We start from the raw sequence: 22,051 nt of genomic DNA, 5'->3' as shown, positions 1-22,051 counted from the left end.
GTCACAGGCTGTTTGCAGCACGTCTTAAATAGTAAGGCTGGAGAGTAGTCTTGGAAACCTTAGTTTCCTTTTTTACTTCTCTGCTCTTGAAACACTGTGAGGAAATAAACTGAGACAAGTGAGGGTTGTGCAAGGCAACCTTTCCTCTGTAAAAACTCACATCTGCTACATCTTACATGGTGAGTGCAAAACACTTTGTGCACACCTTTCAGTCCTCTGCTGTTAGCATCTGCAGCGTGAAGGGAGTTTGTGAGAGGGATGTGGCCTCGTGGTGACTGAAGGCAGCTGTGTGGTTCCTCGCTCACGCCTTGGACCCAGCGCGGGGACCTTCGTCCAGCAAGTGCCTTGCTGCAGCCATCAGTTGTAATGCAGCCAGACACGTGAATCTTGCCCATTGGGTGCCAGTGTTAGTAGGCCCTGATGAATGGACTTCCCTGCTGAGGAGAGTTGGTTTACATGTTAAATCAGTAACTTTATTTCAAAATTATTTAAATGTTTAAATATTTCAGATTATTTAAATGTTAAAAATGGCTGCATGTATTTTTTAGGATTGGGACACACAGGGATACAGCCTTGCAGATTTAGCTGCAATGGTTCAGAAACTTTCTAGTAACATCTCTGGTCTTTGTTGGAGTTTGTTTTTTAGGGGCTGGACATGGATGACCACAAAGCCCTGTAGGGCCACTGCCCTCCCAAATCCTTCCAGCTCCTTTTCACGTGGTCTCACTCAGGTCTCTTTGCCAGTTTTCTGCCATCTGTAAAGGCATAAAATAAAACCAGGCTCAAACCTGAAATTTTCCGTTAGGTTTTGGGAGGTTTTGGGGGTTGCTGTGTTTCAGTATGTGTTTGCTATATTTTACTTTATTTTTTTGTAATGGGACATAGTACAACTTCCTCTCCCTGTGACAAGAAGGAGCAGGCTCAGTAGTTAGCACACAGGCTCAGTGTTTGTTACCTGGTTCAGGAAGATCTAGTTGCTTTGTGTTAGAAGGAGGAAAAGTGATCACTTGATCAGTCAACAAGACCACATGACAAGCAGCTGAATGTAATTAGGTGGGTAGGGTGGTGGTGTGGGGCTGGGAGCTTTGCGTGTCCGTGTGAATGTCAGAGCTCTTGGTTTGAACTACACTGTTCTGGTTTTATTCTTTTTCTCTGCTGATGCTACCTGCAGATAAGAAATGGCTCTTTTTGCCTGACTCTGGCATTCAAGAGATCTGAACTGCATCAGGAAATTTGTCACTGAAGTACCCTTGGAAAGCTAGAGATCTGTTTGCAGCTCTTAAACATAGGTATGAAACACTTTCTCTTATTTATTTATTTTCGTAAGATTTCTTACATTATTTTCATTGAGCTGACAATTGTGGTGTCCCAGTGTTGCTGTACTTTTGACAAACTGCCTGAAATACTTTGATTTGGAGAGACAGTTCAGCGTTGCTGCATCCTCAGGTAAAACTTGAAAAGTAAACTTAAAGAGGGAAAAGTGAACTTGAAGCTGGGAAATATACTGGCTTACGTAAAACTTAGGCTTTGGGTTTAAGTGGTGTAACTGCAGCTTTTTGGTACATCTTTGGTCATTGCTTTGCACAAAGAAATTAGTCAGATTTGAAGACAAACCTGAGTATATTAATCAATAAGATTAAAATAAATTACTGCAGTGGGACAGAGATGCCCTTTCTGGTCCCAGGTCATCAGCCTACATTTTTTTCTGTGTTAAGTCAAACTTGGTTTATAATTAGAAGGTGGAATTAGACCTTTGATAATGAAGTGTACTGCACAGATAACATTTCATAATACAGAACAAAGTAACTCAGTATTTTTAAATGTTGTACTGCTTGAACTCCCCCCCCTTGTTTAATCATGTGTTCTCTTGAACATATGAATATAAATTATGCTTAATAAACACTCCTTTAGAATGGTGGGGGGTTTTAACTGGGTTACACACCAACGTGTTTGTTCTCGTGTGTCCTAAATGTATTGAAGATAAAAGGAATAAAAATGGTGTGGTGCGCAGTCTGGTATTTTTACTTAGCAAAGAAATTGGACTGCAGGGAACCATGAGAGCTCATCTAGTTCACATTCCTTGCTCAATCATGTAGTAATGCTTTCAATCTTAAAATTAATTATGGTAAAGACAATATGAGGTGGGATGTTATTACTGTGTTTTGTATCTCCTTTGGAAGAAACTCAAAATGTACCCATCTGACAAGCAGGAATCTGTAATCAGGCATCCTTTCTAGCCCATGTCTTTGCCAGCGTTTTTCTAATCATAGACCAAACCCCCAGTTTTTGTAGACTGTAAATAACCAAGGGGTGGTTGTTTAGAGAACAAAGAACAGTATTCTCTTCCTCTTCTGTGGAAGGTCACAAGGCTTTCCCAGAGTTTTAATTGCTATCTACCTTAGAGTATCTTAAGATGATTTTTCTAGTCCTGATCATCACTCCTGACGTGTTAATGAGAAAGAAGTGACAAATTTATAAATGTAGTTAAGTAAATATGTTTTCTTGCTGTTCCCTTATAGACGTCCTCTGTGTATGAAAATGCTTACACAAAATAACTGGGAGGAAGGATTTTGTTAACACTCATGCTTGACTGTGGTTTTTTTAATGTGCTGTGCTGGGTGGATTGGCTGGTATAATTGCTTCATTGTAATTTACTATTTATAATGCTTTTCACTTATTGCATTACACATGCATTTTGACTCTTGTGTTACAAGAAATAATTTGTGGCACATTTTAGGGTAGCGATTTCTAATAGCCTAAGTTATTTGGGGATTAAATTTTGATAATGTTGGGATTCTGTTGTACAGAGCAAATCAGTGTTCTAGCATGTGGTACTGCCCCCCTTTCCCTCACCATACTCACAGTGGGTTTCAGTATATTTGCTTCTTTCCAGCATGTCTTTTGTTCACAGCACTATCTTAAACAAAACATCCTTAGTAATTAAGCATGGTAAAGACAAACTAGGAATCTATTTCAGATGGGATTCTTTAAACATGTTACTAAGAATGGCATCAAGGAGAAATAGTAATTTTATTTGCCTTTAAAAACCTAAAATGAAAAAATGAAGAGGATCAAAAATTCTGAAACTATGCAAAATTTAAAGAATGAACTAAAAAAAAGAGTAATCTTAAAAGCAGTTAATGGAAAGACCTGGAACAGGTCCTAGTACAATGAGGGAAATAAACTCTAGTCTAAGGGAAGTGGAAGGAACTTCTTAAGGAGAAAAAGTTTAGAGTAACTTTTCTTTGGTCTAAATGTTTGACTTCATAACTAGGAAACAATATAGCTCCTGCTTCTGAGTTCTGTTTAAACACTGTGTCATGGGAATAAAGTTTCTTTAAAAAAACTGAGTTTTGATGTATTATAGTGCAACTGTTGGTATAAAGAGAAGCAGAGCTGGGATCTTGGTGAGGTGAGAATTCTCTGGGAGTGAGTGGGTTGGTGTGTGTTAGCATAGCTCCACTAAAGGCACCGGGGCTGTACTGATTAGTGCTGAAATATTCTTTTTTTCACATACTGAATTTGTTTTTACTGAAATCTCATTACTGGATTTTTATTTCCTTCTACAGGAAATCATATGCACTGGTTCAGAATCAAACCAAACACTGCAAGCCAGCAGCTACTTTAATGAGTCTTATCAAATCGAAACTCGTGTTGGACAGTACCATTGCATACTCCGAGTTTCTTGTGACTTGTGTACAGAAGCGTGTAGCTGAATGGATTCTTTCATATCTCCTTACCATTTATATCCCATTTTTCATTTCAGAGGTTTGATGCTTTTCTCAGTCGTAATGTAGAACATAAAAAACTGCAGATTGTTACATGAAGTGGGTTTGTCAGTTTGCGTGAGACTTTCAGATTCTTTGTAAGTATGCACAATTTCAGACTTAGTGTTAAGAAAGCACAGTCTGAATCCACTGTGGTATGAAAACTGCACGCGTTTTCTACAGGGAACTTGCACTGCTTGGATCAACTGAAGCAGTCTGGCTGGTGATTTATTTTCTTGGAAGAACTTTGTGTATTTTTCCCTGGAACTTGGGCTATAGAGGTGGGTGTTGTGTAAGCTCACTGCTGCTAAGCCATTTATTACCTAGAGCAGAAACATTCTGAATAATAATTTAAATTGAAGACTCTTCTGGGGGGAGAGGTAGCAGATTGCCTGTTACTGTAGGTCAGCTAAAGTGAAACTTGAGGACACTATGTCTGTGTGAAATGTTAGGAAAGAATTCTGCAGGAAGGCATCTACAGCATGAAAAGCTGGCAGGTTTCAGCCAGGGCTGTTACTCAACAGCCATCTTGGGACCCTCCCTCAGTCTGGGAATAACTAAAAAGAATAATATGGGCAACCTGTGGCATTAGGTTTGTGATTATTTTTGCTTTCCTTGCAGGGCTCATGCATACCTCAATGACAAGAATTAGTGCAAGAAAATCTAGTTTGCTGTGCTGTTTACCTGAGCAGTCATCACTGTATCAGGATTTAACTGTAACTGATGATGTAGCATGGGATTCTGATCAGAGCAGTAAGACAGATCGTGCTGGCACGTCAGGTTGAAAACCAGCAGGCATTTTTGAATGGAAACTTTGTGTTGTGCAGTTCAGCCTGCTTAATTGGTGCTTCTTTTGAACTATTCTTTCCCTGAGGCTCTGAAAAGAAAGCTGTGCAAGGATACGAATTGAAGCAAACATTTTGCCAAAGCACTGTCTGAATATTTTGGCAGACTGCAGAGCCTCAGCTTGGACAGTGTTAATACATGATGCAGTTCTGGAGCTGTTCAAGTGGAAGATTTATTGGATTGTCGAAAGTATGGGCTTATTTTTCAAGTCTGGTGGGGTAAAAATGTAAAAATAACCCCCCAGAAGACCTGTAGTTTTAGCTTTGCTTTGTTTGAAGAGTTTGAGTGATACTTCCGAGCCACAGCATGCTCCAAAATGACCATGTCTTGCTGTCACAGATCAAGATTTCTGTTTTGCTGTTGCACATTAGCAGCTTCCTGAAGGTAGAATGATAGAATAGATTGGGTTGGAAGCGACCTTCAGGTCATGGCCTGTTGAACACCACCACCTGGCTTTATTTCAGGCAGAAGTGGTAATCCATTAGGTAATGGACAAGTTAAATTATGCCCAGAGTATTCTCAGCAAGTTATTTCTAGCCTTTTCATAGCATTTATGAAACATGGAAGCATCACATATGCTTACTCTTTCTGGACATAGTCACAAAGATTCCTGCCCGGTACTGCCTGAAAACTTCTCTCTTGGACTGTAGCTAATGCAGACTCTGAAATCACAGGCTCAGTTCTTTTTTGAGACCTCTTAAGAGCATGTTATTCATGACTGACCTATCTCTCTGTTTCTTTGAAGTGTCATGCTGCCAGCCTGCAGTGCTCTGACTGTCTCCACACTGCAGTGGTTGCCAGCATGATCTGACATAAACCCAGTGAGTTCAGCACCTGCAAGGATGCTTCTGTCAGGATTCCTCTGAAAGTCTGGGAGAAGTGAATGCTAGCTGTGAGCCTCAGTTTTACCAGTCTAGATACATCCTTCTATCTCTGTCCATGTGCACCACAGCTGGGGAAAAAAAAAAAGTAGTAACTTCTGTTGCATCTTCCAGTCAAAAACCAGAGTTAGCAAGGAACAGGGTTTACCTCCTGTAGAAAAGAGGAGAGGCAGGTATTTCCCAATCCAAAGGATGAAAAGGTGCATTAAACTCTGCATGGAAATGCTTTCCCGCCTCACCCCTTTGTATGCTTGTCCACATCATGTTAGATGGATGATGCAGTTTCATAGTACTATTTGTGTCATATTTGTGTGGGTTTCACGTTTAGCTATCAGTGACTAGGAGGTACCTTCAGGTTGTCTGTTGCCTGACCTTCTCCATAGGCTTTTAATTGAGCTAGTCACAATAATTTAGTTTTCTAGACTATTTCCCTCTAACGCAGCACATATGTTCCTAAGCTTGGCGGTGTGACCTTTTGGAGGCTCTGTCTGTCTGTGTCCTACAGAACAAGGTGGGAGGCAGCTGAGAACTTTCTTGCCCTGGAGGAGAGAGAAAAAAAAAAGCAAGTTTTTAAAGAAGCTGCAGATATTTTCCTCTGGCTGTTTGCAGTGTGTGCTCTACCAGGCTTAAACAAAGAACCTGGCCTGACGAATGTGTATCGCAGCTCACTGAATCACCCACATGGGCAGAGCATAAAATATACTTTCTTTATCATGAGTACATGCACATGCTTTCCCTGAGGTGTTGCTTCATTTATTCTGTATGTGTCACTTGCACATGTGAAATTGCTTCCTTTCTCATTTTTTAGATTTTTTACCCTTTCTTACTCCTTTTATTCTATTTTTTCATGTGTCTGCTTATTCTAGCTGTTTGCTGAAGATTTCATCTTGGGAAAACCAAACCATTCCTTAAAGAAATGCTCAATTCTTATGATCCTGTGTGATTCTTGTTATCTTCTCCTTTATCTTTCAGTGGCTATTTTTGAGAGCAGAAATAGAAGTGTACTCTTTTTCCTTACCCTTCTGGAGCTGGAAGTGTTGCTGAATGAGTGGGTGGGCAAACTTCTGTGAGTATGAGCGGCTTTGTGGGTGAAATCCTCGTGGCTCCTGTGTTGACTGAAAGAGTTGGAAGCTGTGTAACTGTATGTAAGATTGTCATTCATAATTCCTAAGCTCTGAGGTGGGACCCAAAGGGGTCAGAATTGTCACATCAAGGAAGGGTGCTGGGCATTGCTCTGAATTTTCTTTTTCTAGTGAAAAAGCATGGCATGTTAACCTGTGTAAGGCGTTGTGGATTGAAGTATTTATTGAGGAACAGTTGAATGGTTGAGGAAGGAGTAAGTAGTATGGAGCTGTTGAAATAAAATTCTTCACTTTATTTTTCTCAGTCTCCTCTGGAGTTCAGTGACATGGCACAGATGTTTGCTTCACTGCTGCAACTTGAAAGCAACTTCTGATGCAAGTACAAAGAGGTAACTTGGGAGGCAAAAGCTCTCAGGAGGGGGACAGCTCCTCTGAGAGCGTTCAGCTGTTTACATCAGAGAACATTGCGAACCTTTATTAATCTACAGTATTTTCTTACCATGAAGCATGAAAATGTTAGAAACTGGTGAGGGAATAGAAATGGCCCTGTGCTTTTGCAGAGAAGTTGAAAGTGCACAGAGATCCTTCTGTATGGGTGATGTTGGAGTATCACCTGCAGCATTCCTGGTTTTATTTTCCATTTTTTTCCAGTTCCATGCTGCCTTTCATTCCTTTATGTAACCAAGCCATTCTTTGAAATTCAGCCTCCTTTTTGTTGGTTTATTTATGCTGAAATGCAGATGTAGTTGCAAAACTAACTGTTGTTTTCTTTTCCTGGCTTCTCCATTCCCCGTTTCCAATGGCTTTCTGGAAACAAAATTCAGACTCTGCAGTTCCCTTGCCTGGCCTGTTGTGCAAGACTTCTGTCACATCTGCAGACCTGTTGCTTCACTTACCCCTTTTGTGTCTCATTCTGGGTAGGATCATGATTTTATGCCTGGCATCTCCCATTATAGCTCATTCTCTGAGTGCTTTGTGTGCCTGTCAGTTCTTGCTCTGCCAAAATTCTGCTGTTCTAGCAATGCTGACAGCTGGTGAAACATCCTACAGCACCTTCAGCTGAGATAGAAGTGACATCAGCATTTGGAAGCTAAAGCCCTGCAGCCTGGTTTTTTGGGTTTTTTTTGCATTTCTTTTTGCAGACTCCTTCATGTGTCCTGAGCACCTTTAAAATCACTTAGATCCTTCCAAGAGAGAGACAATCCTCAGACATTGCTTCTACAATTCCTTAGAATTCCTCTGTAGTTGAAACTAAAAAGGTCATAATGGTAAAATGTCAAGTAAAGCAATTGAGAGTAACCAAAAGATAAGTGTTCAGAGCAAGTGAAATCTTCCTCTCACTGGTCAGAGTAAGGGATGTTTTCCTTCTTGTTATTTATGTTCCAGAAGAGTCCCAGAAATTGCAGAAGGATGTCAGTAAAGTGTTTCTTTATTAACACTCTTCTCCCAGTGTAACAGTTACCTGAGTTTATAAAGACTAGTTGGCACAATTTGTTTCTATTACACCTGTACATATTTGGTAGCTTTTAGCCAAAGGTACTTCTAATAAAGACTTTAACTCTCTGTCCTTTGTTTCAGCAGAGCTGGCAAGTGTCTGATGGTGACCAGTTCTGCCAGCAGTGAGGTGCTACTGAGACCTTAGTGCAGGGTGAGGCTGTTTGCTACGCTTCACCCACGCTACCCAAGAATGTGGCTATTGCTTTGCTGTAGTGTGGTGGGAGTGCTGGTATGGCAGGATTAGTGCACTTATGCCTTCGAGGTCCAGATCACTTTCCGGGTGCTTCTGTAGCAGATCAGGGGATGTATAAGAAGCTATTGAAGTTGTTTAAGCCTGTGTAGTGCCCAGGTGAGAAGCTTTTTTAGTATGCATTTACTTGCGCTTTCAGAGTGATTGAACCTCTACGAATGAATTATTACCATGTACTGGTATTGACACGGTGGCCATCAAGAGACCTGCAGTACCTTCCTTTTCTGCCTGTTTGGGGTTTGGGCTTTTCTTCTCCCAATGCCCATGTCAACACTTCCATCATAAGCATGCAGCCTCAACTGCTTTTTAAGAGTGAAGCCATATTTGGGGAAACCTGCATTTGCAAAGCATTTTTTGAACTCTAAATAGTACTGACTTTTTCATGGCATGTTTACAAATATGGCTCAGTTATGTATGAATACAGTGGAACCTTCCTAAGCTGACTCCCAACTTTCTCATCTCCTGTGTGCTGCTTTTGCTATGTAACGTGCTAAAGGATGTAGCCCCTTCAGTGTGCTCCCTCTGTCCGTTGAGGACTGGATCTCTGTTGCAGGGGGAACATGCAGACTTCACTGCAGCTTGGCTCCTACCTATAGGACACAGCCTAGTGAATGTCCCATTATTCCAATGGGGTCTGGTTTTCCTGAGCAAAGGCGGCAAGACCAAGACACAATTTGTCTTTGTCTTTAAGGTCTACCTGAAAGCTGAGTGATACTTGCAGAAGGTGGACACTATTAAAAGTTAGCTATAACCCTTGAGTGTCTGCTGTCCATCCCCAAAAAGACAATATAATGAAATCCTGTGGTATTTTAAAATATGGATTAATTATTGGTCTAATATCTGTGTTTTGGCAAATCTGAATTAGTCCATCTGTTCAGAGTTGTGTGGTATGTCTTACCGTGTTAGTCACTGGCTTTATGGCTGGCTACACTGCGATCTGGGAGCTGGGGTGATGTGAGTCATTTCACTTGGTATGAGGGGGAAGAGTGGGCTGAGTTCAAACAAATGGGTTTATTCGAGTAGTTTCATACAGAATAGTGGCTTTTTTGCTCTTGGGGGGGCTGACTGGGTGGTGTAGGATGGGGAGGACTACTCCCTATTCCCCAAAAGCTTCCTCTGTTAAGCATGTATTGCTTCTCTGTGAAATGGGGTGGTGTTGCAGGCGTGGTCTGAAGTCATGTCAGCCGTAATACCTTATGATCCAGTCTTTCCCAAAGACTAATGTTTCTTTTCTTTAGAAGTCTGTGGTAAACATGGCTTTCACCATGGTACCCACGGAGCAGCACGGTGTCCTCAGGTCTGTACAAAAGAAAGAGAAAGAAACCAGCAGTTTATATTAGAGACTGGTGTATCCTCCTCACACCTGAGGGAGAAGGATGTAAAACTATGAACAGAACTGAACAGCTGTGATCCATATACTCCATCATTATTACATTTTTGTATGAAAACACTCGTTAGGAACAATGCAATTTTACTGAGGCATGTGGGTGCTTGAGCAGGTACTTCAGTTCTGCTCTTAGGTACGTCATGCACAAACCTCTTCTGAAATGCTGTTTGCCTCTAGGAATAAATGGGACGTGTGAACTGTGTAATTGCTTTCCAGCCGTGCTGTCAGGCAGCGCCCTCCCTAGGCATGGAGACGTGAGGCACACCTCTGTCTGGGCACCCATCAACACGGATGCAAACAGGTGACACGTAGGCCCCTTGGCTGTGTGCTAAAGAGGTGGTGCTCGAAAAATACTCCTAGTGGAAGTACTCTCTCCACTGTGCCCTTTACTACTCCTTTAGCAGAGTTTGGGGTAAGTGGTGTGCTTTACTTTAAATTGATGTGCTTGAGGACTGTCTGGTTAGGAGCATGTTCAGGTTTACAGGTTTTTTCCCTGTACGTGTGTACACATTTCCATTTGCAGCTCAGTGCTTGTTGGGTTCTTTGATTTGTTTTATTTTTTTTGGCTTGTGTTTTCATTTACTCAGTTCTTTGTGCCTGCTTCCCTTTTCCTTCTCCTCTTCATCAGCTCTGCAGCAGCACAGGAACTGCATGTTTTGTGCAAGGCCGGTTCAGGAAGCATATTCCCTGTCCCTGTGTTGCACAGGCGAAATCCTGCTTGCCAAGTCAATTTCCTTAGTTTATACAGCAGCAACACTGCCATAGTCTTGAATGTTTTATCACACAATAGGGTTGTGATATTAGTGTCCTGGAGGCAAAAATATGAGCCTTCTAATGCTGATGCCTGTTAATGTGACCTTGGACTGGGAAAGTCACTGAACAAGAGGAGCGCTTGCTTTGCAGAGTGTCCCTTCTTGGCAAGGCACGATCTGGATGTGTGTGTATGTGGAGGCTCCAGAGAGGCAGCTGTACAGGCACAGCTTAAGTGGTGGCTGTGTGGGTCCTGTCAGCAATGGAAAGGGCTGGAAGAGTTTTCCCAGCACTTGCTTGTGATCCCTGTCCATCTGTATGCTAGGCAAGTGCAAAGCCAGAGCTGAATGTGATTTAAGGAGGGGTCTACAAAATGAAAACCCCTGTAGGGCTTGATGTGGAGCCTAAGACTGTGTCCATCAGTGAATTTTTTCAGCCAAGGAGTTCTTAGTCTTAGAAGCAAAATTTGTGAATGATCATTCTAAAATGGATTCAGATTTTTTTCTTTTGGTGACCTGATGAAGTTTAATTGTATCATAAACGACCTCTCATTCTTTTCTACCTCCCACTTTCCTGATACATGAGTTACAGAAATATGGAAGGAAAGACTGGAAGGTGTGAAGCTATAAAGTAACAGGACCATGACTTAAAAACTCCACAACAGTTTTTGCTATGTTTTCACTTTGCTATGAATATGTTCTTACTTGTTATGTGGAGCTGGATGTATTTGGGCACTAGGACTGCAGGTCTCGGAAGTAGAGGGTGGAGATCACTTTCTAAATATTTGTACAGGGAGGAGGACAAGGCTTGAACCTGCTCTGAAAACAGCTCTTTGCATGTCTCCAAGGATAGGGTAACTGTGCAGGGTTTCATAAGAACCACTCCCTGGAGATATCTGAATAATAGATTGACATTATGGGGTGCAGTGAAAGGTGTGTGCATTCCAAAAGCCAGAGAAGAAAATTTCCTTCTCGAGCAAATCTTTTAGAAGACAGTTTATGCCCTTCCTGTGAAGGGCTCCTAGTCCTCCATCAGTCATTTCCAAGTAACATTTGTTACCAGCCATAGGGAGAACTGAGGTTCAGGTGGTCCGAATGATGTGGTATATTTGTCCAAAGAGATACTCTACAAATCAGATATGACACTAGGAGTACCTTTAGGCTTCACTTCCCCAAGGTCTGACCTTCCTGTTTTAACTGGAGCTTTCACCCAGCTCTGGCCAGTGGGAGGCTGCAGCTTAACCCTAACAGTTTCTTACAGCTCCAAGTACGAGCTGCAGCGCCCTTTCTTCCTCTGTAAGGTCTTGCACAGGGTGCATGATAAATTAGTTTTATTACAACATAGATAATCAGCGATTAGGTAGCACTGTAATTGGTATCTGTTATTAAAAGCATGTTCTATATACCTATAGCTAGCTAACAAAGTACCAACAAGACAAGGCAAATACTTGAACAGGTGGGATGACACAGTAAAAGATAGGAAAGGTAGCTTGTCTTTGTGTGATATACTCGCCCTAAGATTTCCATTAAAGCCTTTTTAAGCAACAATTAATTAGGGGTATTGAAGCCGAAAAAATATGGATGTGAATAGAGGGGGAGCTTACACAGCTTTTTACCCTTGGAGAACGTAAGGGCAAAACAAACACGGTATACAAGATAGAAGTCTAAATCAAATCCAGTCTTCAGTAAAATCCCCCTTGTTTGCTATTTAAAATACCTTTCCCTTTCTTCTAGTGCATTTCAATGAAAAGACTTTGTAGAGCTACAAGGTGGGCAATCTGATTTTACTTTTTGTTTTTTCCTTCTCCAACGAGGGAGGATTTAAAAAACAAAACCCCCTAAAACCCTTTTGCTGGTATGTGTGAGTGTGTCTAATGGATCAGGGCCTTTAATTTGTTCTAAAAATGTTCTTATGTCAGCGTGTGGCTACCTTTTCAACTTGCTCATTTGAATATTCTATTATTTTGGACCTTTTTGGTGGATGCAAGCCTGCGGTTGTGGAGTATTTGTGTAAAAAGCTCACTGATAACTATTACTGCAGGCTTTTTTGTTTCAATCTTTTATTCTATTCATAGAACCATAGAATGGTTTTGGTTGGAAAGGACCTTGAGATCACCTAGTTCCAACCCCCCCATTGCAGGGACACCTCACTTTAGACCATGTCGGCCAAGGCTCTGTCCAGCCTGGCGTTGAACACCGCCAGGGATGGAGCATTTACCACTTCTGCAGGCAACCTCTTCCAGTGCCTCACCACCCTCACTGTGAAGAACTTCTTCCTTATATCTAATCTAAACTTCTCCTGTTTAAGTTTAAACCCATTACCCCTTGTCTTATCACTACAGTCCCTGATGAAGAGTCTCTCTCCAGCATCCTTGTAGGCCCCCTTCAGATACTGGAAGCTGCTATGACGTCTCCACACAGCTTCTCTTCTCCAGGCTGACCAGCCCCAACTTTCTCAGCCTATCTTCCTAAGGGAGCGGCTCCAGCCCCCTGATCATCCTCGTGGCCTTCCTCTGGACTTGCTCCAACAGGTCCATGTCCTTTTTATGTTGAGGACACCATTGAAGACACACTTTTATGTTGAGGACACCATTACTGAAAAACTTTGTATTAAAACATATCAGTGGAAAGTAAGTTAGCTATCTGTGGTAAGGTAGTGTGATCTCTGCCACCTAAAACACCTTTCCTGCAAGGTTTTACTGTCATTGATGGCATAATATAAGATGTGGGAAAGGGAGACTCAAAACTGGAAATGGCAAAAGAGCGTCAGATGCTTTCCACTGACTTTTCAGTTGGAGAGTATCTGGGCATAAATCTGACCATTCTGTGTGTTTGATTGTGGTAAGTCCAGTTACAGCCAAATCAGTTTATCACAGTTATCTTGTGTAACCACAAGTATTACTAACATAAAGTTGAAGCTTTAAAGATAGTTCGGGTTTTAGCTTAGTGGTGGTGATTGACACCCACTCACTTGAGGTACTGAGTTTGTTCCAAACCTTAATCGGTGAGTTGATATTCAAGAAATGAATTGGTGTTTTGCCATTGATGCAGTGTTTGACTTGCATAAAGTCAGAGCTAGTTCAAGTTACAAATAGTTCCAATAATACTTACTTACAGTTGCAGCATCATATTTTACTTTTTAAAATTACTATTTTTTTTCATCATTTATCTTATCCTTTGTATCTATTTCCCTCCTTCAGAAGAGACAATGCCAGTTTTATGTTGCTTTTAGAATGGTTATTTTAAGCTTATCTTTTCATGTTCATGTCTTTGAACGCAACATAAGGCAGCTCTCTACTGTTTATTTTGGGGGAAGAGAGGCTCAGTAGCTACTCAACAGGAAAGTACTACTGCACTTACATCAGTCTTTCTAGCATATGGGATATTTGCCAGTGATTTTTGTTACACATTCTAGCTGTTATTGCACTTCAATCAGACTATATTTAATATGGTTATTTTTTCAAAAGCACTAAAAGGGGAGAGAGAAAATGTGTATGGGCCATGGGGAAACGTATGTGTTGCTTAATGGCGACCAGTGATGAAGATTTAGTTTAAATGATTAACTAGCATAATGATAAAAACTTTATAGGAACGATTTCCACAGTTTTTAAACAAAATGAAAACCACAGAAACTGTAACAAAACCAAAATTTTGCTTGGTTAATTTCCCTCTTTGTATGAAAAAATGGAAACCATTTTCAAGACTGAAAAGTAACTATTAATAGAAAATCATTGTCATTTTTATTTAAATGTAGTGGGCAGTCTGTAAAGTGTTTTTTTACTCTATGTTAATGGTGTCACAGTGAAAGTGAGATCAGAATTGCACTGCTGGTACGTTTAAGTAGCTTTTGCCAGCTTCCACGCAGATTAAAAACAGTTCTGCAGCTCGTGTTCTAGAGGTCTTGAATACTTTGACCTCGATTTTCAGTCTTTCCTGAGGAAGTTAAATTGTGTGTTGCTTTCTCTTTCTAGTAAGAGGAATGTAATAAAATTAACTCTGCACTTCTTCAGCCACAGCTGAATTTGATATTGGTAATGGGCGTAACTGAGAGTTTAAAGTGAAACCGGTGTAAAAGAGTACAGAACTGGATCCACTGCTGGATCTCTGTACTTCAAGTAGTGATTGGTATTTTAAACATTTGTGAAAAGAAGCCTCGGCAGAGTTGTTGACTAACTAATCCTTTTTGCTTTGCTTTTCAAGGTGTGTCCTGAATTCTCACTATGTCTGATGGGGACTACGATTACCTCATAAAATTTCTAGCACTCGGTGATTCTGGAGTAGGAAAGACCAGCCTTCTTTACCAATACACAGATGGCAAATTCAATTCCAAATTTATCACAACCGTGGGCATTGACTTTCGGGAAAAGAGAGTGGTGAGTTTTCACAAATGCTGTGCTACAAGATGGGACCTGGCTTGGTGATGGCTAGAATCTGGTTTATTACAATCTAACCTGCTAATCCTTACATATGGGCATGCAGTCAGTTATTGTGGACTTAATCTTGTGACAAAGAAGTGACTTCATTTTACCTGGTTATTTTTGTTGTCTCCCCTGTTTCCCCCAAAGTTAAAGTAAGAAGAGCCGATACTAAGCAACCATTTCTTGACGCTCAGCAAGTGTTGATGAGGGTACCTACTCTGTGAGTTGTGCTTATAGTACCTGGAGTAACACTTTTATTGTTGAACTATCGTCACAAGGAAGGATTGGACTGTAGTAAAAGTGGTTCTGCTGCTTGTGAACTCAAATGGCTCATGAACAAAGACTGCAATGTTGATTTTTAAAACAGTTTTAAAACATGTGAATGAAATGGGATAGCAGATACATGGAGCTGAACTGGCTTTCAGAGCAGCTGCCACTACCAGAGAAGAATTGTGAAAAATCAGGTAGTAGGTGGTTTGTTTTTTCTTTTAAAACCTCTGAATTGTTATCAAACCAGGCAAGTGTACTTTTGATAATAAACTGAGCACTGCATTAGGATGACCAATTGGATGTGGGTCCTTACTGCACTGAGAAATTGATTCAGCACATTTCTATGTAAAAGTATTAAATGCCTTTCAGTGTGGGCTGATGGTTTACCAAGTGTCCAGAAATCTGGATGGTGTAATGAGCGTTGCTTTTGATGGATGACATGCACCACAGTAGTGCAAGGAGTAAATACTCCAGTGAAATGCGAAACTGATCTTTTGAATAGTTAGTGTTCCTTTTGTGGGATACTAAACGTGGTGTGTTTACTTGATCAGCATATTTGATAACTCAGGATAAGATTTAGTTTTCACAACCTGAATCATTTAATCCACATATTCAGCAAGTTTATGTGTCTCTAAAGATAAGATAATGAGAGCGTTAGAAACATGGGTACAACAGCAGTCAAAGGTAAAGAAGACCTAACAATGAGGTGTTCTAAACAAGAAATTAATCTATTTTTATCTGATCCTTCCAAAGCTAACAGATGCCCTTATTTATATTTTCATGCTGAGTAAACACTTCGGCTTTTATTATTATCATCCATTTTCTGCTTTTTAAGCTAATGATAGGATAAGATCTACCCTCAGCTCTTCTTCAGCAATCTTTTGGCAGCTAAAACAAGATGTCATTAGGAGTGTATTCGGTTTGCTAATGAGGTTCTGTAGTGGTACAAGAATATTGCCTGGTTGCAGGATCCCATTGTTGCTTTCTTGTATTTAAACCTGAACACAGGATGAAAGTAAACCAATTTGATACAAGATAACAGTTTAAAACAGAAAAAAAACAAACCCTAAAATTAAGCTTGTCTAATGAAACTGTTTGACAGTTTCACTTTTACCCTTATTTTTAAATATTCAGTTGGATGCAAAATTAAAATAATGCATCCCATATTACTTTTGTCTTATAAAGTAGATGGATTGAGTTGTACTTGGTATCTTTGCATTGACAGTGCTAGTTTTGCTCCATTTAGTGACTTAAAATGTCTTCTATTTTGTGTTCTGTAGAAGCTGGACTGCTGACACTCAGTCTTTCAAATTTGCCTTTCACAGGTGTATAGACCCAATGGGCCAGATGGCATCGGTGGCAGAGGACAGAGGATACATCTTCAGCTCTGGGATACTGCAGGGCAGGAAAGGTATGTTCCATCCCACACCTAGCAAGTAAGGCACTGGTCATCAAGCTAGTTGTGCATGGAACGGAGTACATGAATTCTCTTTATTGATTGTTATATTTTAATTGTATGACTCGGGATGGGAAAATGTGCTTACTTCCATTTCAACAGGAATAGAAAGTTTGCTATGAATACCCATTAAATTACAACTGTAATTTCCAACTGTAGAACATTAAAACTGTAATTGTTGCTTTTTGGCTTTTGGAAACTTTCAGTTTATTTTTTCATAACCAATACATAGAGATGCTTTTAAAACTTTTTTTTCTTTCAGTTTTCCTTAAGTTTCTGCAAATATGTTGAGGTCTTGGGAAAGTCAGACAGACGAAATCCCCTCAAATGATTCTTTTCTTGTTGTCTGTCAAAAGACTAACATCCTAGTGGTTGGTAGTCTTAAAATCAAGAACTGATGTGATTAGGGACCAAATTTCTGAATCTGATCAAGTCAAGCTTTATAGCAGAAGACTTTGTCTAAAGTCACTCTCATGTGAGAGTGAAATGTCTCCTTGACTTCCTTAGGCCTTCATAAGACCGTAGTAATGTTAGAAATTGTTGTTATGCAGCAACTACCTCAGCAAAACAATTATGGTTAATATTTCATTCCAGTTAACTCAGTCTTAAATTACCTCAGTTTTATGACTCTGTGCAATTATATTTTCAAAGTAAGTTGCCAGATGAGCCAGCTAATCTAATTTTGCTGGTCTAGGTTTCGTAGCCTGACAACGGCTTTCTTCAGAGATGCCATGGGCTTTCTTCTACTCTTCGATCTGACAAACGAGCAAAGCTTTCTGAATGTCAGGAACTGGATAAGTATGGCATTTCTTTTTTCTTTCTTCCTCAGCATGGGTGGGGAGAGGGTTGTGTTTGTAAATATGGAGTCTCACTGAGAAATAGAACTAGAAATACTGTTTTTTAAGGCTTTCTCAGTAGAAGAAAGAAAATGTTGCATTCGTAATTATACTAGCTGCTGGGAGTGACTTCTAGTGCTTACTTGAAATTCAGCCTTGCCAACTGAACTTGAATCTTAACCTAGATAAAAGCAAGCTGAGAGAAAATCATATCCCTGGCTCTGATGATATTCAGTAATTTTAGTGTGTGGAAAGCCTATGCAAAACTCTGTTGTGACACAGCTTAATCTGTGTCAGCGAACCTTAATGGAAGGCAAATGTTACTAGGCTGGCGTATCTAGGCAAAGGAGTTCCCAGACTGCATCATCCATCAGGAGAAGGAGGTATATCTTTTCCTGGCAGCTCACTGAAGATGCGTGGTGAGCATAACTCCTAAAGTTACAAATACACAGCTTCAGTGCTGGCTTTGTCAGGCCTCTGCTCCTCTGGCTGTTTCACTGGGTACATGAGAGTCATGACCCCCTGTTCTCTGGCTCCCCAGTGCAATAGCAGAAGTCCTGTGAGGTACCAGAGAACATACTGGTTTCTGTCTTTCAAGGAGTTGTTTACCTGAAGGACTTTGTCCCCCCTGAAATGTGGTCGTGTTCTCAGTGAGCTTTATGTGTGACAGCAAATTGTGACCCCTGTTCATGTTGTTGCTGTTAGGTCAGCTACAGATGCATGCATATTGTGAAAACCCTGACATTGTATTATGTGGAAACAAGAGTGATCTGGAAGACCAAAGAATGGTGAAAGAAGAAGAAGCAAAGGAACTTGCAGAAAAATATGGGTAACTGACTTCCTTCCAGTCATTGCTGTGTTTAAAGCAGAATGAAACTTTATTTTAAATGCCTTTTCTGTGTACTGAAAGGTTATTGTGAGAATAGGCATTTTAGGTGCTTAACTGGCCAGTATGGTAGCTTTTTTTCTATCAAGAGATTAATGTTTTCTGCACTGCCTAAAAATTCATACTTAGTATTGCAGTAATCTTGCACTGGAGGTGGGTTAATCTTCTGTCCTTGGCAGTAAACAAAGTGAATTTTCACAAATATTCTGGAAAAGAGATACAATTCAGCTGGAGATGCAGTTGAATGATATGGGTCTAATTCTTTAATCTTGCCTGTGCTGAGGCTTTCTATGACACACAGAAAACCCAGGTCTCTTACAAAGTGAAATCCAAGAGTATTTGGAGTGTCACATCAGATTGTGGGGAAAGCAAAAACAATACCAAGCAATGATACCCTAATTTACGAGGCGAGTTGTTTTACAGAAGTTCCTTCTAAGGTAGCCATTACCTCTGCCATGGCCATGGAAACATGAGGCCTGAGTTTCTTTGAGAGCCTTGGGACCCATTCACCAGTGTTTGGACGGTCTGCTTACAGAGTGCTCTTCCCACAGAAGAGCAGTTCTGGTCCAGACCACTGCTCCCTCTCCCCATTCAATCTTCCCTCAACTGTTCAAGCAGTTTTGTTAGGACTATACCTTAGGTGAATTCCTGGTGACTTATCCTCGGAGGGGTCAGCCGTGGTTTCGTATAGGCATCTCTACTCTCCCAGACTCCCAGGGAGTCTGAAAACCAAGTCAGACAGCAGGAAGACAGGGTAACCTTGCTCTTCCCATGTCCTTAAAGGAACTACTTGAAATCTTTGTTCCTGTCGGGTACTAATTAATCCCATAGTACCTTTATACACAGTTAACTCTTCTGTGGGACTTCTGTCTGGATTACATTTGCATTTCAGTGTGGATCAGAAGTGCACTTTCAAAGCAAGACTTCTGATGCATTTACTGTGATTCCATTCACATAGTGGAGCAGGTTTCTAGCATGTGAACTGGATTCCTTCGCAATCGAAAACTAAAGTAGATGATGTGCTCCCACCTGTAATCTGCATCCTGTCTGGAGGAGTAGATCAGAGCTGGTCTAAAGTAAAGCCCACAAAACATGCATTGTGTGAACACTAGGTCCTCAGCGCTAACTGGCTTGCTCTGCAGGTCTAGTCCTGTTGTGCCATGCTATTTCTTATTACATAGTCACAAATCAGCTTTCCTTGACCTTGAAAACTCATGGGAGGCAGATCAGAAGCAATCTGTCCATTAGAGACAAACAGGTTTAGTGCAATATTACATTCTTTCTTTTTCCTTCTCCTGTGAAAATGCTTGTTTGAAGTCCATGTCACACAGACAGCAGCAGGTACTTCAACCAGCTGCTTGTGAAGGAGCAAAAACCTCTAAACAGTAGCAGATGTCGTGGCTATTTTGAAAGAGATCTCTTTGTCTGTGACTTCTGGAAATAGTTTATGAAATACTTATCTTTGTGACTGAAAATGCCAACTTAATTTAGGAATAAATTAAGAGCTACAGATCATGTACAATCTGTAGACAGTTACCAAGTTCTCTGCCCTGTAGAGATGAGAAAGGATAGCTGCTAGGAGTCACTCCTGAGGGGAAGCAAGGTAAATCCTGCTTGCAGGAACACCAGTCTTCTGGAAACAAAAGTGTGAGATAGTGAATACCCTCTTTCTGTGGCAAAGCCATGTAATGGTAAGTGATGTGTTCCGAAAATGGTTGCAGGAGGCCTTCACGCTGCGACAGTAAGATAGTATTTGTGACCAGTCACTGAACCTTGCAAGTTAATTAAGAAATACTTAGAACTCTGAAGAGATTCTGTCGGTACCTTTGGGAGGAGCGCTAATGCAGCAGCGCTAGCACCACCCTGTGGGGAGCACTGAACGCAGAGGGTCAAAGCCGTTGAAACTCCCTGATCCACAATAATGAAAAGTAGCAATGTATTTTCAATACCAAGGTGCCCAGAAACTTTGGTTAACAAAGAAATGGGAGGTCTGAGCACCAAGATTTTTATTTTTCTTTTCTTATTTTTTTTTTTTTTTTAAATGTAAGAGATTTCATTGTTGAGGTGTCAACAGAAGCAACAGTCACCTTTTGTAGTAAGAATATCACATTAGGAGTCTTACTGCCTTGCCTGCAGGGGAATGTGCATACCAGCGTTCCCTCTCTCGCAATGACTCCCTACCTGATGTAGGTACAAGTCAGTAAGGAGAATGCTTATGCACACGAGGTCATATAAAGTAATTGTACTTCTGCTGTGCAATAACACTAACAGTGCTTATGTGATTTCTTAGTATGTGGCAGTAATCCTGTATTTTCTTCTATGAATATAAACTGTGATACAAGTCTGTGGGTTTTGTCTTCTGCAGAATACCCTATTTTGAAACCAGTGCAGCTAATGGGAATAATGTAAGCAAAGCCATTGAAACTCTGCTTGACCTCATCATGAAGCGCATGGAACGGTGTGTGGATAAATCCTGGATCCCAGAAGGGGTAGTGCGCACCAATGGGCACAGCTCTACAGAACAACTGAATGAGGAGCAAGAAAAAGGCAAATGTGGCTGTTAACTCAGTTGCAATTAAGTTTAATATATATCAGAAAGTATAGTACAGTTGCAGCTTAAACTGTTTAACTTATGGACAGATCACACTGTGGTTATTTAATGGGCTGTGTTAATCCTTGATATTAATATTTGTTTTTTTCCTCTCCAACAACATTTATCTTTGCTTGCAGTTTATTAGTGATGGGACAGAGGTTTAATTAGGAGTAGCACTGGATATTCCTCTAATTCTGTACTTTGGAGAGAAGAATTACCAATTGCAGAAACATCTTTCTGTATGGGCAGTGAGAAAGGGTAGGCTTCTGAATGGAAGGATTTTCAGTTGCCCTTCGAAGGCTTCATTAACTACACGCATGAGGCATTTAGATTAGATATTGTGACAGCTCTTAGTCTCTACTGACAGCAAGCTTACCAACTTGGTTCATGGTTTTGGGCAGAAACGTTTAAGCATTTCATCAATCAGTAACAATCTGAAAGAGCAAATCCTGTGTTTTCCACAAAATCCTTCAAGTAGCTTTTCTTTGCTTTCTCAAACCATCATTTTTTAGTGATGAAAGCCAAAAGAAAGCTATTCTATATTAAATAAAAATTACAGAGAAGCACAGAGGTGCATATGTAGAGCACTTTGGGTATGTCATGAAATTGAACATGTAAGCTACAACTGTACTATATAACATGTATCCAGCACAGACTATGAGGCCTCTTGACATCATCTGAATTTCTAGAACATGCATATCCGTATGTCTGTATATAAAAAGTGTAATGGTACAGCTGCTGTTATGTTTCTTTTATGTTACCACTCATGTTTTAACAGGAGAGTAGGGCAACCTAGATGTCAGCAAACTTTCATCAGAGCTACTGCGTTGCACTGAATTTGTTTTACCAAACAGGGATTTACAGTTTCTTCAAATTTGGATTGAAAAATGAATGATGATTGTCTTCTGGAGAGATGCAGCTAAGGCACCAGTTCTGTCTAGATCACTATTTCTATAAACTTATAATGCTCATTTTATTCTGCCAACCTTTCTGTCCTGTACTTCGTGCTTATCATGTATTCATTTATGGCTTCTTCACTTCCTTTAGGTTGTATTTAAAAAAGAATAGACGTAATTTTCTTCTCCCTTCCTCCCACCCCCCAAATCACAAAATGTCAGTTTTGGTTTCAGTGG

General features: G+C 40.5%; 1 protein-coding gene across 1 annotated transcript; it reads left to right on the top strand.

The window, feature by feature from the left end:
* Positions 1 to 1,160: 1,160 nt before the first annotated feature.
* Positions 1,161 to 21,007, top strand: RAB27A (RAB27A, member RAS oncogene family). The gene is made up of 6 exons (XM_010011882.1): positions 1,161 to 1,289; positions 14,660 to 14,832; positions 16,473 to 16,558; positions 17,298 to 17,401; positions 18,145 to 18,268; positions 20,691 to 21,007. Exons 2-6 carry the CDS (start codon positions 14,680 to 14,682, stop codon positions 20,887 to 20,889), a joined length of 666 nt encoding a protein of 221 aa, XP_010010184.1. The 5' UTR covers positions 1,161 to 1,289; positions 14,660 to 14,679; the 3' UTR covers positions 20,890 to 21,007.
* Positions 21,008 to 22,051: the final 1,044 nt, after the last annotated feature.

This window comes from Nestor notabilis, unplaced genomic scaffold (assembly GCF_000696875.1).
Source record: "Nestor notabilis isolate BGI_N333 unplaced genomic scaffold, ASM69687v1 scaffold33203, whole genome shotgun sequence".
NCBI lineage: Eukaryota > Metazoa > Chordata > Aves > Psittaciformes > Psittacidae > Nestor > Nestor notabilis.
This window is presented reverse-complemented; position numbering and strand designations above follow the sequence as displayed.

Excerpts from the sequence above, each read along its gene's own strand:
- RAB27A (XM_010011882.1), top strand. The coding sequence starts at position 14,680 with ATGTCTGATGGGGACTACGATTACCTCATAAAATTTCTAGCACTCGGT. Across the intron at positions 14,833-16,472 it reads ACTTTCGGGAAAAGAGAGTG|GTGTATAGACCCAATGGGCC; the intron begins GTGAGTTTTCAC and ends TGCCTTTCACAG. Across the intron at positions 16,559-17,297 it reads GATACTGCAGGGCAGGAAAG|GTTTCGTAGCCTGACAACGG; the intron begins GTATGTTCCATC and ends TTGCTGGTCTAG.